Below are 24,695 nucleotides of genomic sequence, written 5' to 3'. Positions count from 1 at the left end.
TAGATTGAGAAACAGAAAATGTCCACTCTGCAAAGTGTTTCTTTTAAAGCATAGTTTCCTCTTCAAGACAACTGACCCTGTTCAACTACAGACAGTTAACACAGGAGGCAGGTTTATTCCTGATGAGAAGATTATTCATTGGTGACTGTTTGCCACGTTTGAAGAACTTTTAAACCGTTAATTTCACCTTCACTTACTAACCTGTGTCACATTTAATCTCGTATGGTACTCATACCACAGTTTGAGATGAAATGGTCAAATATTAGACTTTCAAATTACCACCGTTATGACAGATGTTAAAATACAGTAGTGTAGACCAACTCTGTACTCTGTACTAATGTTGAATCTTTAATAAAACCAGAGCTAGTTTGTTGAAAAGCCATACCCCCGATCTTCTATTCCTGATTTTTCCTGAAGTTTTGGAACTAATTATTAATTTTATGTGTATACATGCATTTTTTTTTTTATTATTTTATTTTATTGTTTTTCTTATCTTTCTATTGTCTTCTTCATGTTTTATTGTGTTTCTATTGTGTCATTTATTGTGTTTTATCTTGTTGTGCAACACTTTGGAAACCTTGTGTTTGCTAAAAAATCGTGCTATATAAATAAAGTGAATTAGATTGGATAATTATTTCACCTCAGTTCACTATCTGACCTCGTGTTTACATGCAAAGAATGGGCAAGACTGTGACGATGTTGACGGGAAATCAAACATTTCAGGAAATGCAAAACATATTTTGAATTATACATTCCAGCGAGCCGAAACTTTGCAGTATTTTGATTGAGTCTAATATGTTTTTTTTTAATTCATTCAGTCATTTTGTATTTTTTTTTTAATTGTTGACTGAATATAGCATGAAAATCAAAGTTGCTGCCAAACATTACCCCATCTCAGGCCCTGATAATAATAATAACACTAAGCAAATACTCTCTGAATGTATTTTATGGAAATTATTTTTGTTTTTTTGTTTATTAAAGGACCTCTTAAGGGTTAAAAAAAATGTTTTTCCTCCATGTGCCACCACAGAGAGGTCATGCACCACCGGTGGCACTCAGTGACACAGTTGGACATCAGTCGCAATCTTTGGCTGAATGACGCCCTCCTAGTGGAAAACGTTTATTTTATTAATTATTTATTTATTTATTTATTTATTTATTTTCTGTCCTGTGGCCGCGTTCCAAACTAATTCCACTATATCCAAATATATATATATATACAAATATGACATGTTATCTAAAAACATATGGGATGTGTTTAAATTATAATATTTGATACAAATGGAAAAACTAAAAAAAATTAAATTTGTGCGCAGCGTGCGTCCTCGCGCGAACGAGCTTTTAAAAGGACAGCCCGGCGCGCGCGGCCGTGCTGTTGCGAGGGGCGATGGGATCGGGGGCGCGCGCGCAGTAGAGAGAGAGAGAGAGAGAGAGAGAGAGAGAGAGAGGAAAGGCTGATGATCATCACAGAGTCGTCACGTCACGGATCCGCAGCGACCGACAGAGATGCTGAGGTGACAGGCAGGAGAGAAAAGGGACGACGCGCCAACACGCGCAGACGTTTAACATCCAGCTCGGGTTATTTCTAAAAAAAAATAATAATAATAATAAAACCAACCGACCGACACCGACCGACCGGGCACAGACAGCCTCCGCCTCTCTTCTCTCTATGGACGCTTCGCCCGCTATGGGATTCAGCTCCATGTCGTCCCCACCGCCTCCAAGCGTACAGGATTTTTTCTAACCACACCCGGCTCTCGCTCTCTCTTCTTTGGAGAGGTGGGTGGAGAGGGAGGGGATCAAGGATCGGCTGCAAAGACCCGAGGTAAGGAGCTTGAATCTGGAGGCCGTGCTGCGCTCCTTCTCCACCACCACCACCTCCTCTACCTCCTCTCTCTCTCTCTCCACCCTCCTCTATCTGTCGGCTGCATTGAGCATGCATTGAGTCTGTTATCCCCGCATGTTGCTTGCTTACAGTTATAGCCACCTACAAAAAGATGAGGGTTGAGGTTGCGTGGCCTGTGGAGTGTGCGTGGACGCGCCTGAGTAAATCTGCTGTGGCAACCAAACTCGCTATGCAACAGCTCTCCACAGCAAAGCAAAGCCAGTCAGCCAGCCAGTCATTCCACTGCAGGGAGGATAAGTGGTTTAATGTAGCAGAGCAGTATGACATTGCTGCAGCTTGAAAACAACAACAGAGGTTTGTCTTTTTTTTAATTAATTTATTTTTTTGGGGCACAAATGTCTCTTAAAATGAAGAAATAATTTAAATTAATCAGCCCAGATCAAGGTGAAAGCCTCCTAACTGCTTCCACTTCTTCACACCGGATGAGTTGCATCCATGCTGTGACTTGAGAGGAGTGTGTGTGTGTGTGTGTGGTGGGCCTCCTCCACCACCTCCTCCTCCACCACCTCCTCCTAGGGCCTTGTCCTGCACACAAAGTTGTCAGACCAGATAACTAATTTCATCCAGCAGCAGCAGCAGGAGCAGGAGGAGCAGTAGGAGGAGCAGCAGAGACCAAAACATAACTTTAAACTAAAAGGTGTGGGATGAAATCTCACGTCACCCCCGTGATGTAGCTCTTAAAAGCAAGACCCCAAAAGGGCAGAGGCGACCGCGAGGACGACGACGACGAGCTGCAGTCAGCAGATGAAAATGGCACTGCACCATCCATCGTCGCCATGGAGATGCGGGGGGTCTGGAAAGGAAAGCGTGATTCATGATGAGAAGCTAGCTGTCATAGATTGGTGTATTTTTATTTATTATTTATTTATTTTTTATTCATTGACGGAAGGAGGAGAGAGCCGGCCATGCGTCTGCGTGTGAAGGTGTGAGATTAGTCAGAGGCGGCTCAGGCTTGTGTGTGTGTGTGTGTGAACTTGTGTGTGTGCAATATTTGCATCGTGGACATGTGATGGAGATGGAGATGGAGACGGAGAAGAGGCTTCGGGATGAATTCTCGCTGCCTTTTGAGGGAGACTCTTGACCTAGAAGTAGAGGTTATGTTAAAAAACATCCACCCCGTCCTCTGTGTCTGCCAGTTTTCTGGCAGTAGCTGATGTTTTTCTCAGTGGCACACAGCATTCGTCTCTTTCTGTCTTTCTCTGGATACATTTTGAACTTGCTCACAGAGAATGATATCTCAGATGTGACAGGAAAACTAAAAGGAGAACACCAGGACACGGGGTGACCTTGAAGTTCTGTCACAGCAGAGGTTATTTAATCAGTGTTTACAGTGACGGGGAGGTCAAAGGGGGTTTCGTGCGGCATGTTTCTTTTATGCTTTTGGTGACGGCGTGCTCTGTGTTTTCTGCGTCACCACCCATTAGCATAATATCAAGGATTCCACTGACGTCCTCCATCCCCCCTCTCTCTCCCTCTCTTTCTTTCTTTCTTTCTTTCTTTCTTTCTCTGCAAAGATTCGATGCCACACGGCGAGGGAAAACAAAGCAGGCCTGCGTTAACAGAAGTTGTGACTTTGGTTCGAAGCTTTTTGGCCCGGCAAACAGAGGTGTTGACACAAAAAGCACGGTCAACCTTCTCCTGTTTCCTCTGTCGGTGTTGGTTCATAAATTGCTATAACACTTTGTACAGACACTCGTGATCCCCAGAGGATGGATCGTCATGACATCAGTGATCTCCTGACTCAGGTCAAACTTGCAAAATTTGCCCAATACTTTAGTTCAGTGGTTCTTAACCTTGTTGGAGGTACCGAACCCCACCAGTTTCATATGCTCATTGACCGAACCCTTCTTTAGTAAAAAATAAAATATGATTTTTTTTTTTGGTGCACAAAATGAACCGTGCATTAACATCACCTTGTTCAAATAACAAAACTAACACAGTGCATGAACTCACAACAACTTACCTCAGTGTGACTTCTGCTGTTGCCTTTGAGAGACCAGTTCAGATATGCGTGGCTTCACCTTGGCAAGTGCCAGTCTCATGTCATTTTCACAGCAAAGTCTGTTCCTTTTCTTAGTTTTTATGTCCAGCATCCTCGAAAACGATTGCTCACAAAGATATGTTGTAACAAATGGTATAAAAAATTCCAGGGCGGAGGCTCCACCGAACCCCTGAGACCGACTCACCGAACCCCTAGGGTTCGATCGAACCCAGGTTAAGAACCACTGCTTTAGTTTATTTGCCAAATGCCAACAAGACTAACGACTTTCCAATTAGTCTCATTAGCATTTAAGAGCATTGTAGCCAGCTAATCTCTCTCTGTGGTCTTAGTATTGCTATTTTGAGCATATTAGCATTGAGTAGCCAAACAGAGCTGCCAATTTTTGTGATATATTTAAATTTATTTCTTAATAAAGTCACACAGCCTTTCATAAAGAAGGAAATACATCCATCTTCTCGTAAGCACTTATGCTCATCAGGGTTGTGGGGGGATGAAGCCTATCCAAGCTGACTTAGGGTGAGAGGCACAACCCTGGACAAGTCAAGGATGTCTATATATATATATATATCAAAAATATATTGTATGTCATACAGATGCTGTAAAATGATTTCTTAATCTTAGGCCGTCAGTGTTCTTAGTAACTGACATCAACGTTAGGACGGGCGATAGTAATAAATAGTAACCACACGCTAAAAGAATTCACTCCAAAGACTATTAGACTAATAATATGTTCCAACAAGAGATTTATAATCATGACGCGTCGCGTCCAGTTCTCATCAACCAAGTTCCACCTGACCTCGGGTCACATTTCATGCCTGTCATTTCACAGTTATCCAGTCTAACCACGCTTCCCAACCCTCATCCCGCTGCGTGCACGATGGGATTGATTGCCTCCTTGATGTCGGGATCACGGCCTGTAACCAAATAATGTTTTTGAAGGCTCGTTGCATAACCGCATACGTCTGCAGAATGATTGAGTCGGGAGTCGTGGTTCGCTTCGAGCGTTTGAAGCCGGACTGAAGGAAGTCACCAGAGGAATGCTCGTGTTGATGAGTGTATAACAGAGGAGCGGAGACATTTGATTCTTGTTGTACAGACAGCCTCGATCGCAGTCGGTAATGTGTCTGTCCCACTTCTTTATGAAGGTAACTTGTAACCAATGGCTTTATTAATGAACCATTTAATAGGTAGCCAAAATTTCCTCCAGTAGGACAGTATAAAAACCTGCAGACAGTTATTAAAGGTCCAGTGTGTAGGGTTTAGTGCCACCTAGCAGTGAAGTTGCAGACTGCAACCAAATAAATACTCACGCTTTCCAACTCTGGCTGCAAACATAAACATAAAATGCAAAAGGTCCTAATCTTGAGCCAGTGTTTAGTTTGTCTGTTCTGTGGAAGAGGACCCGCTCTCACTGCAGATGTAATTTAGTCTAAACAAGAAACAACATACAGACTTGGATGTGTGTGTACATACAGATTTTAAATTGAGTAGCAGCAGAGACAAAAGGTGCATGGATATATGTGCAATGTGCTTTTTTTTAATGCTGTTATTTCACCGTTTGATTGAAACTCTTGTGTTGGTTCTTAAACTGCGGAAGCTTCTTCCAGAAGGCAGCAGGGAAACGAATGCACAGGAGGGGGTTGATGGATCATCCGCGATGCTTCTGGCCTTTGCGCAGGCAGCACGTGTTGTAGGCGTCCACGACAGAGGGTGGAGAGAGAGAGAGAGAGAGAGACCCTGATGGTCTTTTCAGCTGTCCTCACAATCCGCAGTTGTCGAACTATGCTGTGATGACACTTTGTAGGACGCTCTCTGTAAAAAACAGAAAATGTCACTGGAAATTCAATAATTACGATTAAGTATACGATAACAAAACGCAAATAGAACATCATTAATCATTAATAAATTCAAATATTTTGTCTGTCTGCATCATGTCCTGTAAAAAAAGGGCATATATGCCAATACTAATGTATGTATAATCAGCCTACTGACATATCTGTCAGGCTCTAATGAACATAATAACAATCTAATACCACCAAATAGAAAGAGGGCTTTTCCAGAATCTGGCAACCCAAGCTTTGTGTTTTTTAATTTCCCTGTGAGACTCAACTCAACCGTCCCGTGTGAAACTACGGGTCATAGCAAATGTCACTTGTTCTGCATTGTGTTGACTCTGCATGCTAATAAAAACTAAGATTAGTGTAACATAAGCGTGAGTAATACGTAATCTGCTGCTCTATCTATTGCAAGGACCGCGGCTCTCTTGGCTTTTCTTGTGCTAAATAATAAAGTGTGATCCTTCATCACTACTCAAACGTCGAAACAAAACACGAAACAGTTAATTCTAGGGTAATAGAAAAATAACAATTTGTTTTTAAGGTGATTATAAATCACTAAAAAAACATAGTTCTGCATGTTTTATCCATTTCTGCTAATCGGTCACACATTGAACCTTTAACCTTTGAATAACTTTCAAACGAACTTACAAAATGCTACATTAGGAACATTTTTGAAACTTTATACAGGTCAGTGTGATTAACATGTGATAAAACTAATACTTTATGATTACCATAATGTAAAGAAAAGATGCCTGCTCATCATCCTAATGCAGAATTAGGAAGATTAAACGGCCTCGTTATATCTGACAAGACTTATGGTACGTTTCTTTTTCCTCGGCTGTCATGCACCGAAGATAAATGGCTCGGGGGGAAAATGATACTATGATGAAGCCTTTTTGTAATTTAAGACGCAGTATTTTTTTTTTTTTGCCTGCTTGGTTGGTGGGGTGAGTTTGTCTACAGAGACAGCTGCTGGCAGCAGGTGTGGCAGCTGCAGCGATGGTCGAGTATCAGAAAGCTCGGGCCATTAAGCCAGGGGTTTCAACTCTGTCCAACTTTCACTTGAAGGTCCACCAGCCTTAAAAACAACAAGCCTTTTGCATGTTCAACAAAGGAACATGCAGATTAGGCTGAATAACCAGAATTCGGCTGTTTGCTCCATAGCTTCTGACTAGTTTCGTGTCTTTCTTTGGCTTTCCTTAGGGTTCTCCATCAAGGTCCAAATGCACGGCCCAGTCTGAGGCTCCTGGTCGAGGGGGGGAAGCAGTGAGGACAGCGTCCCTGGTCCACAGACGGGATGAGCGGGGGAGCGGAGCAAGCTGACATCCTAAGCGTGCTCTCCCTGGTCAAGGAACGATGGAAAGTGGTGAGTGTGGCGTGTTATTCATTGACAATAGACAGGGTGTTTGTCCAGCCCCGTCACTGCCTGGCCCTCGGTCACCCTCTGTTCCACAAACAACAACTCTTTGTTGGTCAAACAAACGCGTACGAGTCCTTCTGCTTTCCTCTAAAGTATCTTACCTGTGGCTTGGACAGTTTGGGGTCGTGTCTCTCTGTCCAGGTAGGGCTGCTGCAGTACGGGAGATCCAAAAATAGCCCCATATAGCTATTTGTGGCAGTGCAGTGTGCTATAGGCAGCAGCAGCAGTGTCCCCTGAGGGCCCATGTCTCTCACTGCTGTGCCAGCCCGGGTGCCATGTGAGGCTGTTATACCTAACTGGCAGCCTGGCACCGCTTCCTGTCTTCTGAGGAGCAGAGTTACATAAGAATGCTGCAGCTAATCCCACGACTTCAGCTCCGAGTGCGACACAAGACTCTCTCTCTGTTTGTGTGGAGGACAGTGAAGGACACGTGTGAACTTAAAGCTGCAGAGGTGAGAGTGAAACAGCAGAACTGTTTGAGCCAGTTCGACAGAGTGAAATGAAGAAGAGAGCATCGTGAAATGGATCCAAGACTTCTCGGTGTCAGATTTAGTGAGAATAAGTGTGCCTGCCACGCTATCAGCCTCAAGCACAGCAACTTTTACAAGGGGAGCGAATCACCTCGTCACATCTATGATAATCAGCAACTTTCCCGATCGTTTGTTTATCTGATAGACATCGTTCAAACGCTACATAGTTTCAGCTCCTTAAATGTGAAGATTTTCATCTCTTCCTTCTCCTGCGTGACAGGAAACTGAATATTTTGTCACTTTTTGGACACATCACCAGTATTTTGCACCTTTTTTTCTGATATTTTCAAGTTAATACTTGAGAAAATCGATGTCAAAGTCATCTGGAATGAAAATAATCATAGTATGAAAGAAGGGAGAGCGTTATGCGTGACACAGGCTTCTAATGAGCTCAGAATATGTGGCTTTGGCCGCCAACATGTTGGTTGTACTGCTCATCTAAAAACTGGCAAAGACGTGGATCATCTGTGGACCTGAGGCCGACCGAATGAAGCCTGGTTGCTCAAACAAGCCATCTGTAACAGCACCTACCTGTCAGGCAAATTGTCCACTCTAATAATAACTTTAAGCCTTAATATAATGTGAACAGGTGAGTTGTATATAAATTCACCCTCAGTACAGTTGTCATGAATGAGGAAATTAGCTATAGAGACCAAAACTGTTTTTTGTACCAGGCTGTAAACATGTTTATTTCTGCTGTGAACATGGGGACTTATGGAGACTGACTCAAGTGGATGTTTGAGGAACTGCAGTTTTTGACACTTCTGCATCAGCTCCGCTTCACAGCCGCAGAGGTTGCCGCTTAGTTTGAACATAAAGATTAACATGTTGTTATGGGAATTTTAAAGAAAAACCCTTGAATAAGGAGGATCGGATTCAAAACATCGAAGTTTAAGTTGAATTTATTGTTCTTGTACCAGAGGAGCGTTTCACAGTGCAACACACTAAAGGGGTTACAGAGAAAAAGGCTCACTGAGGAGCTCTGACAGTTGGTTCTTATACATTTTCCTGAAGATGGGCTGTCTCAACCCCTGTTAATTGTTAACAGACAATTTGCATATACAGCATCTAAACAGTTTCATTCAACATATCCCCTAATGAGTAGCCAGTATGTCCCCAATCTAGATGTCACCTCTCTGACCTGTCCCTAGGCCTCATTCTGTTCTGGAATCCCTCTATTATTATACATTAACCTGAACTTTACCTAACCCTGCCAGTCTCAGGAAAACAGCAATAAAGAGAAGTGCCTTCAAGACATGTAATAAATAGGAACAAACATTGTATAAGTTAAAACATCAAAACTGGCTGTGTAACCCTGATTTTTATGACACATGTTTCAAAATATGTATTAAATGTTCACATTAAGCAGTTTTTTGATACATAGTACATCTATACAGTAGTATATAGTGCAGACTGTCAAAATTCAAGTACATATTTATATGATCTTAGACCAAGAATCTTGAAATAAAGTTCTATACAACGCTAGCATAATAATTTAGATGAACCTGTATCACGTCCACCTCGACATGGTGACAATGATGCTACCAAATTGGACCATCTGACTGTATACTGCTATCTAACCTCACTAAAACCAAACCTTGCCATCAGATGTACAGTTTGAAGCTGAAGTGTCTTTGAGCAAGACCTCACAAACATAATCATCAGATGTGTTTTTATAAACGTACATCTCACTGTGAATGTTTTTCACGTGAAGTTCTGCGATGTTTTCACTCATCATCCCTCAAGGCGAAGAAGATCGGGGGCGGCGGCTTCGGAGAGATCTACGAGGCGGTGGACCTGCTGACGCGGATCAACGTGGCGCTGAAGGTGGAGTCGGCCCAGCAGCCCAAACAGGTGCTCAAGATGGAGGTCGCCGTTCTCAAGAAGCTGCAGGGTGAGTCGAAATGGATTCGGCGGATTTGGTTACATTTCTGGAATTGATTGATTCTGCCTGGCACGGCGACCTATTGATTCACCCCGCGCAAAAAGAGGAGACGGCGAGTATCATTAGCATTCTTGGCGGAAAAACTCGAGAAACAAACCAATCCAGGGAATGTCAGGGCTTGGAGAAAACACAGGGATAGCCTTTGTGCATCGATAGCATCGAGTGCAGATATAGATCATCTGACTCATCTATAAAACACAGTTTTAGGGCGGAGGGTTCACCTCAGTTTAGCTGAAAACAGCTGACTTTCAGCAGGAACAGCTGATGAAACATCTCACATCAAAAAAAAAAAGAAAGTTTCAGACTACCAGCACGAGAGGAAGTATATGTTTATGTCCTGGGACACTCCCAGTCGACAAAAGAGAGATCCTTCATGGTGGGGGGTTGCAGAGGTTTACTCCTATCTCTCTCTTTTTAACTACGTCCTTTTCCCACCCCTCTTCCTTCCTGCCTTTTAACCGCTGTGGCTTTTTTTCCCCCTCCTCCTTTTGAGAGGAAAATCAATGGGCTGGGATCATGTTTGCTGTCTAATGGATCTGGCCTGGGGCATCAGGGTCTGTTTTTTCCTGAAGGAACCAGCATGTAACTTGAGACGAGCTGAACTCCAGCACCCCCCCCCAAACATCGCTGACCAGACTAGACCAGCTGTAAAGAGTAAACATTAACCCGTGTGCCTCATATCGAGTTTTTAATTTGCATCTTTTTAATTGGATTTATCGTAGAAGAATAGTAATAGAGTAGTGTTTTCTACGTGGAGGCGTTGTTTGCATTCACTGCGTGCTGGAGAGGTTTGGGTGTGGTCGCAGTCAAGCTGCTGGTGCAGCAGTGAGTGGCCTTTTAGACCAGAGCGCACACACACACACACACACACACACGAGTCACTCAGGCACATGTGTGGACCGGGTGTTGTGTGCTCTAGCCTATAAATCAGCGGGGTAGTCATACATACAGGCAGGCTGGTGATAGGGTTTAGTCACTGCGGGGAAACATGGACACACACATCACCGTGATTGACACAACACGCCGCCATGGTGCGGCTGATATTGACCGCGTGACTGCATGAAGTGACCTCTCTTCTTGTCCTTCTTTATTTCTCAGGTAAAGATCACGTGTGTCGCTTTGTGGGATGCGGCCGCAACGACCGCTTTAACTACGTTGTGATGGAGCTGCAGGTTGGTGCCAATGCAAACTAATCACTTTTATATCACTGGATTTTGACTTCTGGTGCTACAAAACAAAGAATTTAAGACTGATCTACTGACCAGAGGTCAGGCATTAACATCCCCTGCTAGTAGACAACAATACTCTTCATGTAGAGCTCTGCTGTTCGCCTGCTGTGATCTGCAGAAGCATCCAATTAGTTTCAATAAGTGCATCCAGCACACGAGGCTGAAATATCCAAGCCATGATCACAAATCTCAGCGTGATGACACATGAGCTCCGAGTGTTGTTGTTGTGAGTGTTGTTGTGAGAGTTATACAACCGCACCACTCCCGACTGCGCCACATCTTTAATTATAGACGTATGATGCCGCTAAATCTATACTTCTATAATCTATACTATGTCACTTTTGGCTTGTTTTCCGTCCACTTGACATATTTCGCTGTCACCGCCGTCAGTGAAACTTGAAATATTTGTATCTCGTGCTCTCTCAGGGTCGTAACCTGGCTGACCTGAGGAGGAGCATGACCCGGGGAACCTTCAGCATCAGCACCACCCTTCGTCTGGGGCGACAGATCCTGGAGGCAATAGAGAGCATCCACTCTGTCGGCTTCCTGCACCGCGACATCAAACCGGTGAGTCACGGGTAGCTGGGCTGCAGCAGAGGATACTTATTTCATTACCTAGCACGTTCCTTCTGTATTTTTCAGACACAAGGTATGTGACTCTTGCACTTTTTATTATTGGCTGCCGGCACTGTTGCTGATACAGTTTTTTGTTGTCCGACTGTTGCACTTACCGTAAGTTGGCTCACTCCGAGCGTTGGCTAAATGCCCAAAAGGTAGCAGAATGAACATATCTTGTGTCTTCCGAGCTGATGTATTTAATTGTACTCCACCATACGAACACGTTTATTCCTCCGGGGCTACATGAATTTAAATAGACATTCACACGTCAGTTATTTTGACATCCTAATAACCGTTGCCTCCTGTTTTTCAGTCCAATTTCGCAATGGGTCGCTTCCCGAGTACCTGTCGAACCTGCTACATGCTGGACTTTGGTTTAGCTCGACAGTTCACCAACTCTTCCCAGGAAGTCCGACCTGTAAGTGCCCCTCTCCCTTTCTTTCTTAGCTTTAAACTGCACTTATAAATAGTTTTATATTAACAATAAATCAAATTACTGTGTGCAGTCTAACACTGGTGCTTTTTAGCATCTTCTAGCACTTTGTTTTGGTTTTACAGCCCACATCTTTTGGTTCAGTGTCGCTGCTCTTTGCAGAAACCTTGTTTCCAACAGCAGAAGAGCCACATGCTTGATGTGAACCCTGATGTTGCTTCATCAGGAGACGGTGTTTATTGGATCTGTGTCCATGATTGCACACGTATAAACACGTATGCTGTAATGCGTTTGTTGAGCTGCCCCTAAATGGCCGAAAAATGAATTCACAGAGCTTCAGTGTGATCGAACACTGTCAGAAACAAAACTACATGGGGTAGGGTTAGAGGCTAGATAAAACACAAGTACAGACAATGAGTTAAGGGAGGTATTACAGCCTTCTGCCGAATGTTAACAAATGGAAACCTTAATGATGAAGACATATGAGCTGGCAGAGGATTTCTGCTGCTACCTACAGATTCGCCTTTTTTAAAAAAAGAAATAAGGTCCTCAGATCCTGCTGAGCCCTCAAGAATAACCCAGATACTTACTGATGCTTATAATCCAAAAAAACACTAAAGGCATCAAAGGCAAATTATACAAGGGCTTCGCCTTAATGAATAAAAATTCAACCAACTATATGTGCTGGGAAAAGGAAGCCGATGTAGCAGTTCCAGAGGATGTGTGGCTTCAAATATGAGAGACTCAGTCTGCCTCTACTAAAATCTCACTTGTTTTTTAATTTTTCCCCAACCAAAAATGCAAATTTAGCGTGCCTCAGCGCTCCTGCTGGAGGTGGTTGTGCCCTTTACATTAATTTCTGGAAAGAAGTGTACCAATTTGTCTCTCTTGACTTCTCCTTTACCTTCATGTACCTTGGACATATTCCTAAGTGTCTCAGTGGGAGTGACTCGTAGCTTTTGAAGATCTTTTTGGCTGCAATTAAAAAGACGGTGACAAAATGCTCCAGAGGAACCGTCCTGCCGTCACCCTTCTTATTAGCATAAGCAAGGAAATGACTTTAACTCTTCTTTTTCTAGTTTATTGCCACTTTTAATCTGAAAATCTATAATTAAATTAGATTTATCAGCATTTAATCGCTGTTTTGGTCTTTGCTCGTCAGCCCCGTCCTGTGGCAGGCTTCAGAGGAACAGTCCGATACGCATCCGTCAATGCACACAAGAATAAGGTCAGTATCCATCTAACCCTGCACTGTAGCTCTTTCCCAACTCTCTCTAATTATCGATTAATGTTAATCACCCCTGGCGTGATCCTGCAGGAGATGGGCCGTCACGATGACCTGTGGTCTCTCTTCTACATGCTGGTGGAGTTTCTGGTCGGTCAGTTGCCGTGGCGGAAGATCAAGGACAAAGTAAGGACAACCAATAGCTATACCGTCCTTCTGGGAAAACTAAACAGCCTTTGTCCGGGTATCTGTAAGGGATGAGATGTGACAGGTGTGTGTGTTTGTTCGCAGGAACATGTGGGGAAGCTGAAGGAGACTTATGACCACCGTTTGATGCTCAAACACCTGCCGGCAGAGTTTGGCGTGTTCTTGGAACACATCTCCAGCCTTGACTACTACACTAAGCCTGACTACCAGGTGCCACATGGGTCTATTTTGTTTTTTTAATAAAGAGTGAATGTTTTACTGACTCCAGCAAGTTTGAATATGGTTATGTTTGGTGATATTTCTCTTAAATGTGCAGTGCATGATCTAGAAAGGTTTCCTCATGTTGATACGATGTCAGGTTGGTACTACAAGTTGTTTTCTGTCGACTTCTCGCCCAATAAAAAGTTCATTGTGTATTTTTTGTGTTGTTCCAGCTGCTGATGTCAGTGTTTGACAATAGCATGAAAACCTACAATGTCGTGGAGAATGACCCTTACGACTGGGAGCGCACCGGCACAGATGGCACTTTGACAATCAGCGCCACTGCCACGACGCCGCAACATCACACCCGACTCACTCCGGCGCACATGGGGTACGCTTGATTAGCACTTTTGGTTAATTCATGAAATGAATTTGTATACTTGCTCCTTAAATGTGTATCTTTTTGTCGCTCCAGTATGGCGAATGCGTCCCTCATCCCCGGCGACCTGATGAGAGAAAACACAGACGAGGTTCTGCAGGACGAGCAGCTCAGCGACGTGGAGAACAACCCTGCTCCGGAGCGCCTGCCGGGTTCTCCCCTCCACCCGCACCGCAACCAGGAGGCCGACGTCTGGGAGGAGCTGGACCGCAACCGTAACCGCATCCGGACGGCGGTGTGGAAGGTAGACGCTCAAGAGAACTGACACCTCAGTTCATATCTGCTGTTTTCTTTTGGGTAATCTAACAAGTCTGACTGGTTTCCGTAGGCGGCACCGGAGGAGGAACACAGCAACAACCAGAGTAATAACCAAGGACACCACGGACCAAGCCTGTGCTCCCCAGTCAAGCTGCACTCTGACGTAGTGCCTTCAGACCGTGATGGCCCTCTGCTGAGGAAGCTCCGCAATATTCACAGTTTTGAGCTGGAGAGGAGGCTTGGCCTAGAGTCCAAGCCCAGTCCAGAGCGCTTCCTGGAGCACGGGTACGTCTCTGATCCGTCTACGTTAACATCAGTTTTGTTATCAAGTGGAGAGCTGATTGTTTGCATCTGTCTCGTGTCTGTTCAGCTCAGTGAAGCAGCAGCTTGGCACCCAGCATCAAGAGAAGGAGGCTGATGGGGCCGCAATCATCCCAGTAACTCAGGGTCAAGCTGTACCTTCTGGGGAGCGTCCCGATAGAGTCTGGCACTATGATGAGGAGTTCAGATCTAATGGCGGTTCTCCTAAGCCAGCATCCCCTGGATCTCAGGAGCAGGGAGAGGGGGTGGTCAGCAGCGGGGGGTTTGTGGCCCTCAATCTGAGCTCTGGGAGGCAGGACATTGACTCAAGGGAGTGGGTAATGGTGGAGCGGCCCTGCGGCTCACCGGGAGCCAAGGCTACCACCAGCCCATCGGAGGAGGATGAGGAGCCGGAGGTGCTCCGGCCAGGGGAACAGTCACCTGGGTGGGAAAAGGGCAGCCCAAGCCCGAGCTCTGGCAAAGCTAAACAAGAAAGCGCGGCTTCCTCCAAGGGAAGCGCAAAAGTGGACAAGCTGGAGCTCAGTGTGGGCCCCGTGGGGGCTCTTCCCCCCGTCACTCCGACCAGCCCGGCTGAAGCTCTGGCTGAGGGAGTCCTCACTCAGGTAAGCCCTTTCATTATGAAGGCCATTTCACAACATGGCATACATGATACTGACTGTAGTCAGCATTGTACCAAGTTAAAAAGCTGCACAGTGTTCTAGCTACAGAACCTCAATGCTAATGTCATACAACAGTCAGAGTTCCACCAGCTGCATCTTGCTGTAGCGTGAAGCTAAATGTTACTGCTCTGTGTTTTTCTTGCTTCTTCTTCTTCTTCTTCGCTTGTGTTTTATCTGTTAGAGAAACATATTTGTGTCACAGCTGCAGAGCTTTTTATCAGATCACAGCATGGGGGGGAAGGAAGAGAGCTTACGGCTTTGATATGCACTTTGATTTGCATTAGACGTTACGCATAATTTGATCTTCTTTTCAGACATTTGCAATGTGTTTGGTTGGTTTTTATTTACCTCGCCACTTTAAATTTAGTTTCATTTCCAAGGTATGCTTTGGTTTGCTCAGTTTATCACGCTACTTTTTTGCTCCTTTGCTTCAGCCAGACCACCAAATCCAATTAAAAAATCCCGCTCGATCTACGAGTTCAAACCGCTTTTACTCAAATTGTAGAGCACCACAAGAAGATTAACTGTCCCCTCACTCTCTCCTACAACCAGAACAACTGCCTCCAAGTTGAAATTGTACACCGCCTCCCCAAAATCTACCTGCCACGCCTCTGTTTTCCTTCCCTAGCCTAGGAGCATCCCCTTTTACAATCCTCCCATCGCTGTTCAAAACAACTCTCCCGTCGTCGCTTGTCCCGCCTCACCATACTTCCTCCATCTCACTCCCTCACCAATCTCACGACCCCTTCCTCTCTCCACCTCCCACTTCTCTCCTTCCCGTCTCTTAGCTCCCCACCTCTCCTCCGTCCCTGCCTGAGGAGGTTGCGATCCGGACATCCAGCCCCATCCCTCTGCGCTCTCCCAGCCCACACACTCTCCTGACCACCTTGTCGGACCCGCTGCACCTGCGCCACCCGGCGAGCTTGAGGCGCAGCCAGTCCGCCGACCAGCAGCGGCAGCAGGAGCGTCCCTCCTCTTCCTCCTCCTGCCACGCCTCCCTACCGCTACCACCAAAACCCGCCCCCGGCACGCACTCGCCCAGTCGTAGGAAACTCCCGGCCATCCCGGCGGGCGCTGCCAACGCCAAGTTTCCCTCTGTCATACGCATCACCCGTGCACAGCTTCAGCAGGTGATGAGCCCATCGCGATGCTGTAACAAAAAACAGACTCCACTCAGCTTCCTCTTTGCTGTTTTTTTTTTTGTTCTTCTTTCTTTTCTTTTTTTTTTGTTTAAGTTGCTTATTTTGGCTTCTTTGTTTAGTTGGCTTGTTTTTTTTTCTTTCTTTGTGTTGTTGTCAGGCAGCTCTCTCCAGAAAACCATGTGCAGGGCATTGTGCAGGCCAGACAGAGCATGGGTCAGATTGTGTCCTTGTGTCTGGACATGTGTTCTTGTGATCTGAATAGAAGGGGTGTGTGTTTGTCTGATTGTGGCATGTGTGTTTGGAATGTCGAGTCATGACTACAGGTTGCATGGTCTCTTTTGTTTCAGATCGTCTTTGTCCTCTCTATCTTTCTCTTTCTCTCTCTCTCCCTGTATTTGTTCCTCACCCTCTCTTCGCTGAAGCCCCCTGCGAAGTTGCGTGAACGTTTCCTGTCCTACTTGCTGGTTTAGTACTCACAGCTTGACTGACACTGCCATAGCACTTGTGTGTTTCGGTCTGATAATGGTAGCTATGGTATTGCATGCTGTTGCCAAACTAATCACCATTTATTACCCCATATTATACAATTCTTCTCTGCATCAGGCTCTTGCTACAGAACTACAGCACAACTCGACATGTTGTAGTCTATCAGCAACAGGCCTTTGACAATTCGAATATTATTCCCACTTTTAGTGTGGTTTACTTTATAAATAACACCTGTGTGTCTTTTTCTCTCTCCCGTCTCTCCACCTCCCCCTTCCCCTCCAGTTGACAGCTCAGCGTCCCTCTGGGCTGTCCTCCCAGTCAGGCTCAGACAGTGCCCCACAGTGCCTCCTGTTGGAGAGGCGTGGTGAAGCTGAAGCTGAGGCTCAGCAGGTCCAGGAGCACACAGTGGACATCAGCTCCCCCCAGGACCACGTGCCCACCCATCCAGGGACACCCACAGACCCCCTGGCTGAGACGCTGGTCAATGGAAACAGCCACACCAAAGCTCAAAGCCCCGTGCCAAGCCGCGTGTCTTCCCCGCGTTCTCCACGCTCGCCTCCTCCGCGCTCGCCTTCCTCTCCTCGCTCGCCACGCAGCCCCATGTTCACAAACGGCCACCTCTCCCCTCTTGCTAACGGCCAAAGTAACGGAGCGTTCCCCAAGCTGAAAGACCCTGAGAATGGTAACGGTCGCTCTCCTTGTGCCACAGAGCCTCAGCTGAGGGGGGATGAGATCAGAGAAGTGAACCGGGCTCCAGATCAGACCCAAGTCACCTCCTCCCCGGCTGTCCCCCGTAAGGACCCCAGCCGGAGGCAAAGTCGCATCCCAATCCTGGAGCCCTCCATCCTGTTGGAGCTCCCTCCTCCGGGGTCCGCTAAGGAGAAACTCCTGCAGAAGAAAGCTAGCCACCATGGCCCAGTCCCCTCTCCCACTGCCTCACCATCCCTCTCCGATAGGCGCGGCCCCATGTTGGCCTCCCTCGCCAAGGACCCGCTGTCCTCCACCTCGGACCGCTCCCAGGACGAGGACTCTCTCATGGGCTCCCGTTCTGATCGTCAGGGAGATGACGCTCCTTCCCTCTCCTCCTCCTCCAGCCCTCTGTCCCGCAAGAGCAGAATCCCTCGCCCCGTTCATTCAGCTTCTTCTGCTGAGCAGCTGGCTGCACAATTCTTGCCACGCCCGCCGCCTGGAAAGCCACCTTGCCGCCCCACAGTGGAGGGCAGGTAATTTGTCGCTCTGCATCCTCTGTTTTCATGGAACAGAAATTAAATAACTAGCCACTATTCTCAAAGTATTTATGACAGACAGCATGAAATAAAGAGCATGATGACATTCGAATTGATTCTTGTGATTAAAGACAGTTTTTGCTTATTCACTTTCTTGCCAATAGTGAGAGGAGACGATTGATACCACTCTCATGTCTACATGCTAAATACGAAGCAAGAGCCAGCAGGTGATTAACTTAACATCGAATATTTTGGTAATCGAGTATTTTATCGATTAATCAAGTTATTACCGTAATTTTTGGACTATTGAGCGCACCTGAATATAAGCCGCACCAGCTAAATGTTAAAAGAAAATACATTTTGTACATATATAGGCCGCACTTGAATATGAGCCGCAGGTTTTTCATGTTGTAACATGAGGTATTTACACAGAAAGACGGTACACGGAAGATTTTTTCCTTTTGTTTTAATTTAAGACATGCTTTTTTTCAAATTTTGCCTGAAAATCGGCAGCACGGCATCAACACGCGATGCCAAGATCACGTGCAGTAGCTCTGTTTATTTCTTCAATTGCCTTTAACTTAAAAGCTGCATCATACGCATTTCTTCGTGTGTTTTCCACGATGAGGGTCAAAAAATCAAAACTAGTGTCTTCTTCCGCGCATAATCTTTCCCCCACATGTCTGTCTCACTTTTGCGTTTACTGCTCGAGAGTGAAAATCTATAAATTAGCCACATCGTTGTACAGGCTGCAGGGTTCAAAGCGTGTGAAAAAAGTAGCGGCTTATAGTCTGAAAATTACGGTATTCTTATTAATTTGCTGCGTTTGCTCATTTTTCGTGTGCCGTTCTGAACATCGAGGTACTCGAGGGGAAAACAGCTAGCCGCGCACCATCCAAAGCTCAAAGTTGTCGAGCTATCGGCACCTCTAAATTTAAACTTGACTCATCTTGTTTGTTTGATTTGTACATTGCTGGAACTATTTCCTGGCGGGGAGGCAGCGACTTCCCGGACTCTTTCTGGCCCAGAAATATTTTCAGCACTTCCTGTAAAACCACATTTTGTCGTTGTTGTTGTTACACGCCCTGTTTAATTAGTAAAGTTTCGAGGCATTGCAAGATTTGTCACAGCCAGGCTAACTGTTTCCCTTCGCTTTCAGTCTTTATGCTAAGCTAAGCTTATCACACGCTGGCTGGCGAGTGATTCCTCTCGTCGAACTCTTGGCAAGAAATTTGATCCATCATCCTGTTTTCCTGGTTTGCCTTGAAATATATGACTTGGCTGTTACTCATAATCTGCCTTGCTTTTTGTACCCACTTAGGCTTAGACGTTACCGCATTCGAGCTGGCAGCACCAGTGACTCAGACCTCCTGACATGCCTTGCTCAGCTGATGCATGGCTCCAGAGGCTCCCCCCTTCACCACCGCTCCTCAGCCCAGCATGGGGGCTCCAGGATGGGCATCTGCAGCCTAACGAGCTCCCCGCACCACCATCGCAGCTCTAGCGCATCCCCGCGCAGCTCCTCCTCTCTGCAGCGCTCCGTCAGCTCCTCGCCCTCCCGCCACGAGCACCGTGGCGGCGGGGGAGGAGGTTGCCTGGGCCGCAGCCGCTCGCCTCCCAGCTTCTCTGGCTCGCCGCCCCCGCGCCGCTTCTACCCGCACCACCAGGAGACATGCTGCAGCCGCCAGGCCCGCGTGGGCGCGTTCCACCTGTCCAGGGGAAAAGCCTGTAGCCGAGAGGGCAAGTGCTCCAGCAAGCTGAGCAGATAGTTGCCCACCGGGTTGGATGGGAAGACTCCAGCTGTGATAGAGTCTTCCTGAATAATTAGATAATGTAGTTTGTTTCCCTTTTATCACTGTCAGTCTGAACCTTACACCTGTCTTGTTATTTCCCGCTGTTCTCTTCACTCCTTATATTTGCACGCAGGGTTTCCTCATTCATTTATGTGCCCGGCTTTAAAGTGGCACTCCAGCGATTTTACTATTGCATTCACATGAAGTCGTCGTTTGACTTCGTGAGAGACAGATTTGGGAAAAAGAAGGGTCGAAATCTGTGCAGCAGAGGCCGAGATATCCCAACTTTTAGTCTTTTAAGTCCAAACATCCTCCTAACGAAGGCTCTCTTGGTGTATAAAATCGGTGGAGTGCCCCTTTATGACAACAAGCGATATTGACATGTCATTGTCCTCGTTTTATTTATATCTTCATGACGTAGAGCTAAACAATAAAGCTGCAAGATTAAACTGATTTCCCAACGCAGGCAGCACCGTAATGCATAAACCGAGAGTTAGTCGGGCCAGTGGGTACATAGATAAATCAATTTCCTGTTCATCCATCTCCATATAGGCTGCACCACAATATAACGTAACTTATTTATCCCCAGTATTAATGCACTTGGATTATCCTGATGGAACATCAGTGTAGCTGATCACAGCTTAATTAAATATTGGCCTTGAGGGGGTGACTCAGTTATCTCCTCTGTATTTGGAGATCGCAGGCAGGGTATAATATTTTACTTTATGCTATATGTGAACGCATAAAGTGCCGAGTTTGTGTACAGTTGTATTTATTGAGATATTTATTTTGATGCTTCGCTTCGACGCTTTCGACTCTTTACCCTCTTTTCTTCCGCGTGATAGTGGATGTGTGTGGTTTTCGTGTCACTCGCGTTAGTTTTAAATGTTTAAATTGAAGGAGGGGGGCTGTCGCTCTCCTTTTATACAATCAATCATGTAAAGTGCGTGAGGACACACACCTTTTTGTGCCTACCGTGTTGCTGAGAGGGATCAAAATCCAAAAAATCGTTAAAAAAAAAGGTCTGAAGGCATTAATAGATGTGTTTCCAGTAGTGTGTGTAGTAGCTGTAGTAGCAGTAGTACGCTTAAAACAACACAAGGTACATTACTGATGAGTAATGTTCAGACACAGATGTTTGTCTCAGCGTGTGCCTTGGCACTTTGGGCAGCTTGAGGATTCACTTTGGTTCGTTTGTAATTAGAAAAACTTGAAAAAACAAAAAAAAGGAGCCAAAAACAGACTACTACTTGTGCCAGCAGTTATAAGACGACCCTTTTCACCAGTATTCTTTTACGTAGAAGAGGTAGCAACACAAATGTTTGTAAGTCAAACACAAATTTGAGCAACTTGAGGACAGAGTAGCTATTATTTATAACAACAACAACAAAAAAAAGGAAATATTTCAAATGAAACCCGACTAAACTGTCCTGTATATATATGTAAACTGTATATATATACACACACCAGGTCAGTGTTGGAGACAAAACTTTGAAAAAATGTGAATTTCAGACCTCAAACAACACTTTGTCAGATGTTATTGAAAAACGGAGGCTATATGTACATATATTTCTCACACCAAAATGATGTTTCATGCTTCCACGTGCAAGTTTTTTTTTCTTTGTTCGTTACGTTTGTTCCTCCCGCGCCTGGAGAATGTCTCTTTTTTTTAATTTTTAATATAATGACACACAGTATGTTTGTGCACAAGGCTAAAAGAGATCGTGTTTAATTTAGTTAGGATTTCCTCTCCTCCACGACCTCCCTCTGCTTTGTAAGATACTGTAAAAATAATTCAGCTTTTCCTCCCAATGCTACTCTTTGCATGCTCGACACAGAGAGAAAAAACAACTTAATCAACTACTGAGTAAAAAAACAACAAAAGCTGCATACCACTTCACGCCACTCACACAGCATCTATCTTGTGAAGATTTCAACCCAGGCGTTGACTTCGTTACCTGCAAGTTGACACGTTTTCCGCACTGACTCGGGATTGATTGTGTTGCCAGATTTTTTTTTAGCTTAAAATCAAAAGGAGGACAGACTTTGCTGCGTTTTGAGCACTTTGTGTCGTAGGGAACAACACGAGCTGAAGGATTCATGCCAGTCGTAGACAAAAGAAAAATCACATTGCCAAATATTTTGATAAATTCTGCAGATGTGGTTCGACTTGAGATGTGATAAACGTGGACTGAATGGGCACATTGCTTTGTAGATATAATAAAAAAAAAAAAGAAGTGCTGTTGCTTTGACTCCTACGCTATAGCCTCACAGAGCAGCTACGATGACTCATCCTGAAGTGCAGACAGCGTTCAGTCAGTCAGTCGCCTTAATGTCTTCTTCTCTGCCCCTCTGTGCGTAGCGAGGGATGACTGAGCCTTGTCTGTGTTGGAGATCATTCCACTTATTAGGCCCAAGCCAAGCCATGCCAAGCCAAGCCAAGCTAAGCCAAGCCTCCCCCTGTCACTTATCTCTCTCGTCTGTAAAAATGGCATGTGCTCCCATGCCCTGTCAGCGTGGTCCGATATATCACCACTGGAATCAGCTGCTGTCAGACTCTTGTGCTTACAAAGCTGTGCTTCTTCCGGAGATCTCCCCCCCTCTGTTTTTCTGTGAGAATGCGTGGGCCTGTTCATTGATTGACTGGGTGGTGGTGGTGGAATTTCGGGGCGCAGCATTCAAGGTGTGTTTGGGGCGTGCAATTTCTACACGTTTGCCAGCAATCGAGTCTTTGAATCCTCCCCTCTTTTCCACTCTCTATTTCAGGCACCACAGATTTCAAGATATTTCAAGCTTTCAAAGTTGAGAACGCTGTTGTTGCAGACTTTTAATATATACCTGTAAAATACTCGAAAGTAATTATTTAAATGAAATAATTATTGTAAAACCATATATGCTAACAGGCTTCAGTGAAAGGAAGGGACAGACACTAAACAGTGCTGCTGGTTTTAAAAAGATAATCAGATTTCTTCTCATGTTTCTTTATTTTTTATTATTTCTTATTGCACATAGGTGGTGTGTAGTCGTAGTACTAGTGATACCTTCCAGAAGAGATTTTCTTTGTCACTTTCTAAAGTAGAAAGGTGTCATATTTATAGTTGCTTGATGGTATTTGTGGACGCAGATACTCGTAGTCCAACAGAACAAAACCCAGCTGTTTTTATTTTATTTTGAAAGGTGAGATGATGGAAACTAACGAAAGCTTCGGTGTGCACTGGTACACTTCTCATATCATAACATCGGATTACTTGTCAATAACTTATAAATACTTGACATAAATTATTTATTGTGACATTTGCTAATTTTGCCCATCTATCCTTTTGACTTCACTTGTTGGGATTTTTTAATGGTTGATATTTTTTGTGTTGTAATGTACGTCATGGTTTTGAAACGTAACTGTACAGTCTCAAGGAAAGAATGTAACAAGTGGGAGTTTTTGCATTGTATATAACTGTAATTATTTATGTTTATTCTATCATTTGTATCATATCAATGCCTTGTACAGTGTTTCTTTTTTTTTCTTTTTTGTTTTAAAATTATTTTGTATTTTATTTTTATAAACTGGTTATAAATAAAATACTCATTCCGCATGCAGACAGAATCGTGCCAAAGGCTTCTGTTTTTCAGTCCTGAGACGTCGACCTGCAGGGCAAGGATACAAAGGTTTCAATAGGCAGTTGTGTTTGTTTTTTATTGTTTAACTGGACTCTCAGGTTGTGGTGTTTTAACAAAAAGTTAGGCGGAATTAAATATCAGAATATGAATCAAAACAACATCAGAACAAAAAAAGGATGACTGCATAAATTAATACAATAAAATAAAATGCTACAGAAATGTTTGTGATCTTTGTTAGACACCTTACCTTTTACCTGTGGTTACCACGTCACCTCACAGCAAGAAGGTTACTGGTTTGAACCTCGGCTGGGGCCTTTCTGTGTAGAGTTTGCATGTTCTCCTTGTGTCTGCGTGGGTTCTCCGGCTTAATATCACCTAAATATTACTAAAAACAAAGGTTGCAAAGTGCTGGCTTAGTCTTACTCTCTCATCTACATGATAGATAAGAAGAAGAGATACTTTTATTAATCCCTCGCTCTGACGCTTGGCCAAGGAGAATTAGAGACACTCAAAGTTCATCAGAAGTGCCTGAGTCGGTCTCACATTCTGCCCAACTCATCCTGGTGGATCGACTTTAAACCCTAAGATAACACCACAAATACTACACACCCAGAATAAGTCAAAGAGAATGTTTTTACTCATGGAGGTGTTATTGTCAACATATTCTAGCCTGGAGACACAGATGTCTGTTTATGCAGATTGAACGTCAACAACAAGCTATGTATTATGTCTAAGAAGGCAGCAACAGGTCTCTTTGACCCTGGCCACTACAGTGTTGAGATAGACTGGCACCTACTGTTCCCAACCAAAGCCAAACAACTAATACTGCCGAGGACCTCAAGGCCCACACGTGACCTTGTGTAACCTAAGGATAGAAAATTCCATAACACACACGTTTATGTACACATGGTTCACATGCAAATGTGGAGAGAGATGGTGGAGTAATGGGAAGCCAACCAGAGCAGCACCTTACTCAAGGGCACGTCGGCAGTGCCAGTTCATACACCATACTTTGTTCTATACTGGACTTGAACTGGCCAAGTCTCTATGGACTGAGATAGATAGATAGATAGATAGATAGATAGATAGATAGATTGATTGATTGATTGATTGATTGATTGATTGATTGATTATGTTAAGAAATTAAACTTTGTGCTCAGATTTTTACATGTATTTCTTTCAAAAAATCTGCTTTACATAGA

The 24,695-nt window shown here is 44.7% G+C and overlaps 1 protein-coding gene across 2 annotated transcripts; it reads left to right on the top strand.

The window, feature by feature from the left end:
- The first annotated feature begins 1,394 nt into the window (after positions 1–1,394).
- Positions 1,395–23,613, top strand: ttbk2a (tau tubulin kinase 2a). 2 transcript variants are annotated; one of them, XM_019266166.2, is made up of 16 exons: positions 1,395–1,825; positions 6,950–7,112; positions 9,443–9,590; positions 10,740–10,813; positions 11,297–11,437; positions 11,802–11,906; positions 13,084–13,149; positions 13,240–13,332; positions 13,438–13,563; positions 13,788–13,945; positions 14,030–14,237; positions 14,322–14,536; positions 14,622–15,174; positions 16,020–16,361; positions 17,142–18,082; positions 19,407–23,613. In XM_019266166.2, exons 2-16 carry the CDS (start codon positions 7,044–7,046, stop codon positions 19,852–19,854), a joined length of 3,687 nt encoding a protein of 1,228 aa, XP_019121711.2. In that variant the 5' UTR covers positions 1,395–1,825; positions 6,950–7,043; the 3' UTR covers positions 19,855–23,613. The 2 variants fall into 2 exon arrangements, with proteins under 2 accessions (XP_019121711.2, XP_019121712.2); XM_019266167.2 differs by lacking the exon at positions 16,020–16,361 and having other exon boundaries at positions 1,396–1,825.
- Positions 23,614–24,695: the final 1,082 nt, after the last annotated feature.

This window comes from Larimichthys crocea, chromosome XXIV (genome assembly GCF_000972845.2).
Source record: "Larimichthys crocea isolate SSNF chromosome XXIV, L_crocea_2.0, whole genome shotgun sequence".
Lineage (NCBI taxonomy): Eukaryota > Metazoa > Chordata > Actinopteri > Sciaenidae > Larimichthys > Larimichthys crocea.
Note: the sequence above shows the minus strand (reverse complement) of the source record. Positions and strands in the feature narration are given on the sequence as shown.